The 11995-nt window shown below is 36.0% G+C and overlaps 1 protein-coding gene across 1 annotated transcript; it reads left to right on the top strand.

Moving 5' to 3' along the window:
- Window positions 1–6484: 6484 nt before the first annotated feature.
- LOC308503804 (olfactory receptor 51H1-like) lies at window positions 6485–7441 on the top strand (the record flags this gene model as incomplete). The annotated part of the gene is made up of 1 exon (XM_081063468.1): window positions 6485–7441. The coding sequence occupies one exon, from the start codon at window positions 6485–6487 to the stop codon at window positions 7439–7441; it is 957 nt and encodes a 318-aa protein (XP_080919594.1).
- Window positions 7442–11995: the final 4554 nt, after the last annotated feature.

Genomic DNA, 11995 nt, shown 5'->3' with positions numbered 1-11995 from the left:
TTGATCATACAATGTACATTAGCCCTGGGGTATGGATTGAAGCATCTTTGTTCTAGTAATCCAGTTTTTTAAAAATACCTCAGAAATGTATTAAGAATGAGTCAATAAGAAAGAATATGTTTTGGGAAAAATATACAATTTTATTAATGCTAAAAATTATCCTGATATTATGGAAACTACTTAAGGATTTACAAATTATTTGCGACTTCATTTTCAACTTCTCATGATTATGCTTTTTTTATGAAGCTTTCATACAAAATCAAATTTATGTGGTAATGAAATCATTTTACTAGATGGATTAAGACATCTGTCTAACTCAAATTTGGTTAGAGCTAAATGTTACGAGAGTAATATTTTCTAAAGAAATTGACAAGAAATAAGAGAAACCTCATTAGTCATTCAGTTAAGGGAAACAAGGAACAGGAAAAATCAAGGATAAGCAAAGCAACTTAATTTTATGTGAATAAAAAGTTAAGATGTCATTGAAATAATCCATGTAAGAGAAGTAGAGGGTGTAGAATTGTATAACATTGTTGGATGTAGAAAGAAAATGACAATATTAGAAATATTTAAGAGGTGAAATTGTCAGGACTTATTTATTTGATGACATATGTATTTTCCTATTTTACGTGAATAGATGGATTGAATTATCAACTGAGATATAAAAGTTCAAAAAATAACCAGTTAAGGCATAGGAGGGAAAGCACAAAGTTCCGTTTTAAGTTATAGACTTGTCGATTTTGATAAATATGTGTGATACAGAGGTGAAAATGATGGCCACGAGGCAGACATATATAACTCTCTGAAACTCAACACAAGAATAAGTATCAAATATATAGATTTGGAAAGAATCTGCTTCTATGTAGAGTTGAATATATATATATATATATATATATATATATTATTCATATGAATAATATGGACAAACTCATGAACACACACACGCACACACACACACAGAAATACAAATTCAATTGCCAAGGAAGAAGGGGAAAAGCAAGTGGTCAAATAGGAGATGAAATGAAAGAAATTGGGAATGGAGTAGGGTTACTATTAAACTCCTGGAAAAGGCAATTTACTTAATTCTGGGAAGGTTAGAATAGGTGTGGATGTATTTCAAAAAGGAGTTAAGAGAGGTGGATATTGAGAAAGATTTAATGAAACTATCACAATTTTTTTGAATGAATAGGGGAAAGATTTTTCTATAGAATATTATACAAGCAAGATTGAGTGAGAGTGGGGGTCAGAAATATGATGAATATTTGAAATTGTTTTTGATAGGAATGGGATTAATATTCAACCAAGAAAAATTAAAATAGTTAACTGAAAACAGATTCTCTAAATTTACAGGACCATGCAATCTGACCTATTGCATAGTCAGTCTCTTCTATCCAACTTCAGTTTTGAAGATGTTAAAATGAAAAAAAGAGAGATGTTAACACTTGTTTAGTTTTATATTTGTACTGGCAGTATGACAGAAAGTTAAAAGAAATCAGACTCCACGTGAGATACAAATGATCATCCTATATAAGTAAAAAAGAAGAACAAAAACAACAAACATTGTTGGCTGAGAAATTGTAATAAAGATATAGTGATTCAGTTACTCCAAAACCTTATTTTTCAATATAGAAGAAAAATATGAATAAGAGCATGACTTAAGTATCATAAGATGACATATTTATAATGAACAGTGGAATATGGAGTTTAAAATATTGCAAATAGAGCAATTCCACATTTTAATTACTTGAAACAGTATTAAAAATGGTTATATGATGTAGAACGAATATTATTTGAGTTAAGGACTCAACACTTTGAGAGTGTATGGTATTGAAAGCGTAATCTACATTAATATTAAATTATTCTAAGACTATCATATAGATAAATGGTAAGTGAATAAGAGAGCTTAGTGTATGAGCCTCATTCTATATGAGCATTGTTTTCTTACCTAGACTTGGGTGACCTTCAAGATCCAGGAAGTCCAGGATACACCTGGGGTATCATAAGTATAATTCTACAGCCAAAGTCTTACAATTACATCAAGAATCTGGGCCAGTTCCCAGTGTGATCCTTTTTTCCTTTCAGGTCAATGAGAATAATACTTAGCTTATCCACTCTACAGGAGCATTAAAGTCATGAGGATTTATGAGGATTTTGATGACGAAAGTATAAAGCAAATGTAATAAATTACATAATTGATAAATCTCAGAATTAACATTAGATATTATTGCTATTATTAATGTTCCTGCTGTTATTGTTATTCTTATTCAGAGGGCAGGTTAGGACAATAATGTTATTTGAAGGTAATAATTGGATATTACAGGATATGAACTGCCTCTTGATTGATGGGTGCATCAATTAATTACTCCCTGAAGGGCCTCTTGCTTTCCTTTCTCACTGAATATGATAAGACTTATTAGGTTAATACTGAGAGCTGAAAAATGCAGGTGAACCAGCACAAAAAATTCATTCATTAGGGAGTCATTTCAACTTTAGAATTCATGCAAGAAATGGAATGGGAAAATTATGGAGTCACTTTTACTTGGGATGTTTATGTTAGTTTTGCTGTGTTTTGAGAAAAATAAAGCCAACTATTATTCGTTTCTAAAGGCAAATAAAGGCAAACTAAAGGCAAATAAAGGCAACTATTATTTGTTTCAGGGCATGGGAAGAACAAGGTGGCTAAGATGGCCCTGAGAGACTATGATTCAGCATTCATCAGCGTTTGGAACTCCCCAACCAGCCAACACACACACACACACACACACACACACACACACACACACACACACACACATTTTCCAAATAGCCTCTTCAGTACTATCTCATTTCCCAGACATGAGAGTCTAGGACATGATTTTACAGCCCTAGAGAGACTCTTTAATCTTGGAGGCCTGGGGAATAACCCTGTTCATAGATCTGTGAAACTCTCCATGGTATGGTACAGGGAGGGGTTTGGAGCAGCTCAGAAAATAAAAGTCCTCACATGGGTAGTGGCAATGGTTTTGCCAAGCAAGCCTCAGACTGCTTAAGAATCAATCCTCTGCCAGCTGGGGAGTATTCTTGGCAACCAGGTAAGTTTTAAGGCAAAATCATAGGATAAAGTTGATATAAGATAAATATCAACAGAATATTGTAAGATATCGTCACTGAGGTTTTTTTAAAAATTAAAGTTTATTGGGGTGACAGTGGTTAGTAAAGTTACATAAGTTTCAAGTGTACAATTCTGTAACATGTCATCTGTATGTCACATTGTGTGTTCACCACCCAGAGTCAGTTCTCCTTCCATCACCATATATTTGATCCCCTTTATCCTCTTCTACTATCACCCCTCTTCCCCTACCCTCTGGTAACCACTGAACTATTATCTGTGTCTATGAGTTTTTTTTTCTTTATTTGTTTGTCTTGTTCCTGTGTTGTTTTCAGTTTTATATCCCACACATCAGTGAAGTCATATGGTTCTCAACTTTTTCTGTCTGATTTATTTGGCTTAGCATAATAATCTCAAGATCCATCCATGTTGTTGCAAATGGCACTATTTCATCTTTTCTTATGGCAGAGTAGTATTCCATTTTCCATCCACATCTTCTGTATCCAATCTCTGATGTTCGTTGCAGCTTTATTTACAGTGGCCAAGACATGGAAACAACCAATGTGTCCTTTGATAGACATTGAACTTTTAAAATTCCTTTCATCTAGAATCTTATAATAATTGGAGTTTGAGAATTTTCCCCTTGAGAAGGGAATCTGTGGTTCTACCATCAGGTGAGGGGTAGTTAGAATTAATCTCTAGATCAGGAAGTCTTTTCTTCCTGTTTCCTCAGGTCCTCCCTGTCTATCATACGATCCAGGTATAAAGAGCACTAATTAGCAAACTTCTCCTTTTAAGGCCAGTTCATTATTCTATCATCCGCAAGCACTCTAGAATTCCTGGAAACCTGGAAGTCTCTCTAGTACCACGGCAAATGGAACTGTGTTTGTTTGCTGCTACTCACATACTAGAAAAATTTGCAATTTTATTTATTGTTTACCTGCTCTTTAAATCTAGGATCTATAATGAGGTTATGCAGCTTGTAGTAGCCTAAGGAAGCAGATATAAAACACTTACACAGTCTATTTTTCCATAAATGTGTCAGTATGGCTAGTAGAGGGTTAGGGCTGGATGAAACTTCCAAAGGAAGAACTTGAGATCTAAGTACGTAATCTTCAGGGCTTGAACTCTACCTGTTTTCTAGATCTTGAGCAATATAGATAGAGAACAAAATCTAAGGCCCTACATCAGGGAGCAAGCATCTTTGCTAAGAGGTGCAGTTTTAGCTTGGTTTTCTCTAACTGAGCCATCAAGTCACCATTGCACTTAGTTGAATTTTTCTCAATAAGGCTCTGCCTCACGCACTCCTCCTCTTCTCCTCTGTTTTACTACTAACAAGGTTTTTGACTCAGCAAGTTATTTTCTTTATCTTGGCTTCAATGTCTTTATTAGTAAAATGTGAAATAGACCAACTTTTGCTTCTATCCGTTGGATCTCTGTTTTTCTCTTTTTATTCTTTTTCTCTTCTCTTTTTCCATTCCCTCACCTAATCCCCCCCATTTGTTTACCTCTTAAACTTTTCTCTCATTTCATCTTTTTATTACAATTATTTTAAAAACAAACATTTTCTTTCACAAAATCCACCAAATCACAAAAACTGAAATAACAGTTTACTGGAAGGACAGAAAATATATGCTGGCAATCTGATAGTCCAGATATTTGCACCAACAGCTAGCTCTCTTTCATAAAAGCAATGGAAAGAATTGGATATTTTATAGACAAAAGGAAAATATGCTGGCTAAGTTTGGGGAAATGTGAACCAGAAATCTTTCTAAGAGGATATTTTGGGAGATTTCAAATACAATTATAATATGTTTTTGATGCATCATGAGCATGGATCAGCCAGAAGTGTATACATAGTCTAGGGTTGAGGCACTCAATATATGTAGAGCAGAGGGTAAATTATTTAAAAGTTACAAAAGATACAAAATTAAATATGATTTTTTTGCTGATGGAAAAGAATCTGTCAGTTTTCACTTCCACCAACTGCAAAGAACTCTGGTTGAAAAGTCCAAAACAGACAAACAAACAAAATAGAAAACATGAAAGAAACAAATGAAAAATCCAATGTAAACATTGAGAACATATGAAGAGAATAACTTTTTAATCATAATAAAAAGTACACATTTTGTTTTCTGAAACCTTTGCATTTAAATCCTCTCATGGCCCCTGTGGTTTAGGATTATTGTTGTCCACATGTTACATGTATAGAGCTATATTGAGGGGCAAGGTAACTGGAATCTGATTACAGCCCTGGAGAGAACATTACAAGATGTGTGGCTCTATATTCCAGGTTCTTAACACTACATTGGCTCTTAGTCAGCTTGATTCCAGTCAATTGATGAAGGCAACTGATGAATGCCTGAAGATTGAGAGCTTTACAAAGACAGTCTTCTCTACCTCTGACTGGCATTCATGTCTAAAGTTGAATGACCTCATCAGGGGGCCTTTGGAATAAATACAGTTACTGATTCTGGCAACATGAGTATGTCTTCCAGATCTCTACTAAGGCCTCTGTACTGACTCAACCAGAGTGTAACATGCCTTTATGAATGATCACTGTACTTTAGCAATAGGATTGCCAGATGATCCTGATCCTAAAAAAGGATTCAGGTAAGCCTTGGACAGGGTGGGGTGGGGGGGTTTCACTTCCTCTTGGATAAACTGATTTACTCTAAAAGAAAATTGCTATTGTTTCTTTCATAAGTATAATTTTCTCCCCCTTCCACTAAAATTTCACTGGATTGAAGATGAAAAATACATTTCATTTTCTATGCTTAGAAGTGGCTGTCTGAGGTTCCTGGGTTGAGAATTATTCTGAGGCCACATCCAGGTTCAGGGAAAATGAAGGAAGGTCATGTCCAAATAGTTGCATAAGCATGTGTGCTGGCATTTCCATCCCTACCCTACATACAAGATTCACTGCATTCATGAGAGTTCTGGACATAGGAGTGTGATGGGTGGGAATGGCATCCTTTGGGGGGAACAAATAATTCATATTTGTATTGATTCTTAGTTATTATGTCCTCAACCTCTGATACAACAGCTTATGAACTATTGATCAGAAAAAGAGAGGAACGTTCAGGAAAGGCAGAATGTTTTACCTAATGCATTGGTACTTCGGTAAGTGCTTTAACTGAATATGATTTATTTGTACTTGGGTGAGTCTTTTCCCTTGGGCCAGTAGATGCTTTCTCAGCAGGATACACATTGTATTAGTAATTTCAGCTGTTCAGTCCTCTCTTATACTCTCCCCAACCCGTGTGGAAATAAAACCATTCAACTCCCAGGGAAGTCAGATTCTAATATCGTGTTAATCCCTGTTACTGTATTTTTAGGAAGCCCCCAATCAGGATCTCACAAGCCGCCTCCTCATGCATGTGTCTCATTGGCTCCATGGCAGATAATAACCACTCCCACTTCCAACACCTTTACTTTGTCTTAACTGGAATTCCAGGGCTTGAACAAAAGTACTACTGGATGGCATTCCCTCTGGGAGCTACATATGTCATTGCCCTCTTTGGCAATGGTGTCATCATTTCTACCATCAAGTCTGAATTGTCTCTGCATATCCCCATGTACTACTTTCTGTGTATGCTGGCATTGGCAGACATGGGACTTGCCCTTTGTACTTTGCCCTCTATGCTAGGCATATTCTGGTTTAACTACAAGTCCATCACCTTTGATGCCTGCCTTGTTCAGATGTATTTCATCCACACCTTCTCAGCCATTGAGTCTGGTGTTCTGGTGGCCATGGCCTTTGATCGGGTTGTAGCAATCTGGAGCCCCCTCAGATATAGCACCATCCTAACTAATGGTGTGGTCTGCAGAACAGGGGCAGTCATCTTGACAAGAGCAGTATGTGTGGTTTTCCCTGTGCCTTTTCTCATCAAGCGGCTCCCCTTCTATGGCTCCAACATCCTCTCCCACTCCTTCTGCCTCCACCAAGATGTCATGCGCCTCGCCTGTGCCAGCACCCGTGTCAACAGTCTCTATGGCCTCATTGCTGTCATCTTCACCAAGGGCTCTGACTCCCTCTCCATCCTCCTTTCCTATGTGTTCATACTCCGAACAGTAATGTCCATTACCTCAGGGGAAGGCCGGCTGAAGGCACTCAACACTTGTGTTTCACACATCTGTGCTGTACTCATCTTCTACGTGCCACTCATCGGGGTGTCTGTCATTCATCGTTTTGGAAAACACCTTTCACCACTGACTCATGCCCTCATGGCTAATGCCTACCTTATTGTACCCCCTGTGCTAAACCCCATAGTCTATACTGTGAAGACCAAGGAGATACGAAGGAAGCTCATCCAGATATTTGTTCGAACCAAGATCACTGCAGGGGGTTAGGGTCTGCCCGTTTAAGAGAGAAAGAATCTATTCTGTAAAAGCTCAATTATGACTATGAAAAATAAAAGCTTATATATATTTTTTCACATTTCTGTATGATTTGAATTGGGCAAAGGTAGCTTTGCCTGTTCTCAGAGTGTAATTTCCTTTTCCTGTGCCAAACAGTCTTTTGCCCAGTACAGAAAGAGTGACATCGATGGGAACCGTTCAAAGTACTGTCCTGTATTCCTGCATTTATGAGTTGGCATATAACAACTGAAGGAAGGGAATATTACTAATTCCATTGTGTAATAATGGTTTTGGACAGAAATAGTCCATTTTATGCTTTTTAAATTAAAGCTCATTAAATTAATTTAATTTAACATTCTATCTCGAGAGTTAGGAATGACCTCCACTGGCTTAATAGGGAAAAAATGAACTATATTTATTAAATAATAAGAGAACACCTGGGGATAATACATTATTAAATAAGATATGAGTCAGAAAAACTGATCACATTTCAGGATTAAGAATATAAATGTATACAATTGAGTGGGGGCCAACTGTGTTGCATAATTTGGGATCAAAAATTAAGGTCTTCCATATGTGACTCTTACCTTCTCATAACTGCAATTTTTAATTTTAAAAATGGAAATGATATCACTTGGCATCTGGTATTGTTACAAAATTAAATTTAATCATATAAATATGATTATTTGTAAACTTTGAAATGCTGTGAACCTATAAGAAGTGTTCAAAAATATCAAATGTAAGAGAATAAAAGAACTTACATTTATAGACTGGCCATTAAGTAAAAGAAACAGTGCCAGAGCCTTCTACATGTTATCTTATTTGATAATTATAGCATCCCTGTGAAGGAGGTTGTTATGTACTGTTTTCATATGAAGATACAAGTCACAGAGCCGCTCATTTGTTGGCCAAGGCTCAGGAAGGCTGATTTCCTGGAGATTGTTGGACACCATCTATGTTACGGGAGTTAGATAAATGGGTTAGGCCAAGTGGGGACAACACTCATATTAAGGCTTAAAGAATCATTATGGATTTTGTTTGAAGGCAAACTAAGTATAGGAAATGGGACAAAGACACATGTATACACTGAACTATTTGTATCCGTTTACATGGTCTGAATGACATTTTCTAATTTATTGTTTGATTGTTAAAAATCTATGACAAAAGATTCTTTGTGACTTGAGTGGTGAGTGTTACTATCCATTACTCAAATGAATATCAAGTTCAGAAATTTAACAGCACAGACCGTAGGTTGGTTAAGATTAATTCAGTAATAGTATGCATGCAAGAAATGAATATTTCCATTTTAATATTGCTTTCAGGTTCAAGAGGCCTTACTGAATTAATCTTGGATAGTTTCATAAAAAATAAGCTTTATTTTTTAATTCTATAAGAAACAAAAGCGTATTGCAGACATTTAACAATATCATAAAGTATAAAATTGCATGTAAATGTTCTGGATTATGCAGGGAGAGTTGAGCTCTATCACTCCTGGAGGCACTTGTTAAGAGTTAGCCAACACAATCAGTCCTGAATCTGGAGCAGGGCGTGCAACCCAGAGCTATTCCTGTGGTTAAGAGACGAGGACTCAAGCTGTTCTTTTGACTTGAGGGAAAGGTCCTCAGATGCAGGTTAAAGTGACCAGTATCCTCAGGGGATGAACAAGTCTCTGATGACTTTCAGTTCTTGCGTGTTTTCTCCCATATGTGATGCTTGACGTTTAATCTATGCCAAAAGTTTCTAAATCATACTATACGGTTTAGAGACAAATAGAAATGCTCTTCATAGTCATTATCTTTATCTTTGGTGCCTTAAGTACATAAAGGCAGAATCAAGTGTTCTGGTGAAGGAGTTTGTGGGTTTCCCTATGTCCCTTTCTGTCACCTGCACTTTTCTCCTTTAAAGATGAAGGTGGTGATGGCCATAGCAACAGCAGTGTTGGCAGTGGTAGTGATAGCTGCAGTACTGTAAGGATGATGGTATACTTTTAGGGATTTAGCAATCTAGTTTGCTTTACTGAATTATAGTTTGTATATTTACTGAATTATAGAAAGTATATATTTACTTTCTTTTGTGGCTTTTTCCTCCCCTCTTCTTTGTTTTTCTCCCTCACTGCCTGATTTAATTGCTCTGCTTTCCTAAGTCTATATGCATAACTCGTTAATCAGCAGAACAATAACTTGCAAGAAACTGAGTCAGCCTTCAGCCATCTGGACACCAACAATCAGGCTGCAATTCTGGACTGTGATTTTCTGTCAGATGACTTATGAATCACCCCTAAGATCGGGTTAGAGATAACCATGGCAGAACAAACTGGACCCTAGGAGAGTAATATGACTAACTCCCCCTTTCCTGTGTTCTGCTTCTTCTTGTTGAGTGCCTCAACTCAAACACAGGTGTTGAATGCCTGCTTCGTCTTCCTAGAACCCTCTGACTGTTCTAGGAAGGGGGAAAGTGGTCTCTGAGACAACAGTCCGCTATCTTCCTTGAATGCTGGCATTTTGAATAAACCTACTTTTCTTTCCACCAACTCTTGTTTCTTGATTGTTGGCTCATGAGCCAAGCAACTTAACCTGAGTTTGGTAACAATACCATCTACTAAATAATAACCAAAATAACTGGTATTTTAGACATGGAGTCGTTACTTCTAGAATTAACTCTATGAGTGAATATATTAAGAGCAAGGGCTTCAGTGTCATTCACTCCTGGGTTTAAATTCTGGCTGTGTGACATATTACCTATGTGATCTGGGCAAGATACGTAATTTATTTAATGCTAATTGTCCTAATCTACAAAATCTGGGTAGGATTGCTCATTCTGTAAAGTTACAGAGATTAAAAGAGTTAATACATGTAAGACTTAGCCCAGGGCCTTGAAATAATAAGCATTTAATAAATATCAGCTGGTATTATTATCGTTATCATTATTATTATTGTTATTAATTATTGTTCTCATTTGAAAAAACACATTGAGGCACAGAGGGTTTATGTTACTTGATCAAGTTCACATACAAGTTAAGTGGGCACAGCCACAATTTGGAATCATGTCATTACTCTAAGCTCTGAGATTAACAAGCAAAAAACTCTAAATATTTGTAATTTTTCTAAATAAATCAAGCTGAAGGAGATTTGAGGGGAAATATTTGATTCGTTAATTAGAAGTAGATAATTAACGAGCCATGGAAAACATAGCTTTCATACAGCAAGGGAGACAAATATGCTAGAGAAAGGATTGTGAAGTGAGGATATGGAGTATGTATGTAGATTGCTGGTAAAGAATTTAGATTTAGATTTTGTCACCTCATGGTCCCATCAGAGAATGAAAACATAACGGCAGTTAAAGGGTACTTCCAGCTAATTGCTTCTGCTATCACAGTTTTTGAATACTGTAAATATATTCTGTGGTGGCTGGCTTTTATTTATAGTCTATTGTAGTTTTCAAATTTTTGGTTATGCATCTGTATAAGGAAAAAAAAGCAGACTCTAATATATTTATATTTTATTCTTATTCATTCAAAAATTGTATACAGAAATTACAATGCTACTGTCTTATGAATATAACAACACATTAAGGAAAATAGACATTTTTGAAGGATGAGATAAACTTAAATACAAATAAAAGTTCTGCTATTTTCTCCTTGCAGGCTAACTGATTATAACATGTCCTGCTTCAGAGTCATGTTTTCCATTTAGATAACATCAATATTGAGGCCTTGGCTAATATTTTCATTCTGCACAAATCAACAATATTCAAGCAATTTCCATTGAAAATGTAAATTTTGTGTCAATCTTGAAGATTTAGTCTTAATCTGCCTCTCTGTCTAGTTTTATTCTGGCAACCTGAACCTCTTACTTAGGGATTTCACAATATTGATTACCAACTTCTCACTCATGCTTCTCTATCTGAGAATCACTGGTTCCTTCCTCTCCCTGGAATTTACTTATAAGTCTAGAAAACCCTAGGTAGAGACATGAGAAGAGTCTCAATTCACAGGTTTTATAATTTCAACAGATCTAAATTTGAATTTAGTTCTGCCACTTAGAAACTGTATGGCTTTGAGGAATTTACTGAACTGCTCTAAATCTAATTTTGCCATGTGTAAAATGTTGATAATACCCGTTCTCAAAGATTGTTGGGAGAATTCATTGAGATAATATATAAAGGCAACTAGCATTATTAGTTAGTATTACCAAATTAAATATAACGTTGTCATGTGATACCTACCCAACTTATAATTTGTATGTCTTTCCTTACAGAGAAATATGCGAGGGATTGAGCAGAAAACTGGTGCATTTTTCTCTGTATCTCCAGGGTCCAGCATCATGACTGGCATTTCATTAGTGTTAAACGTATGTTTATTGAATAAGTAAATAACCCTCCTAGCAACTTGATTGTTTAAGGATTAACAAAAAATACTTAAAGCAAGTATTAGCATCAACGCAAAGGCACTTTGCTTTTGATATATTCATCCCCACACATGTGAACATTGCTTTCTTGAGGTTCTTCCTAGTGCTGAACGTTTTCATTTGTTCTCATACAAAGCCG

This window comes from Rhinolophus hipposideros, assembly GCF_964194185.1.
Source record: "Rhinolophus hipposideros genome assembly, chromosome: 10".
Lineage (NCBI taxonomy): Eukaryota > Metazoa > Chordata > Mammalia > Chiroptera > Rhinolophidae > Rhinolophus > Rhinolophus hipposideros.
The sequence above is the reverse complement of the archived record's forward strand: the minus strand, read 5'-3'. Positions and strand labels throughout refer to the sequence as shown.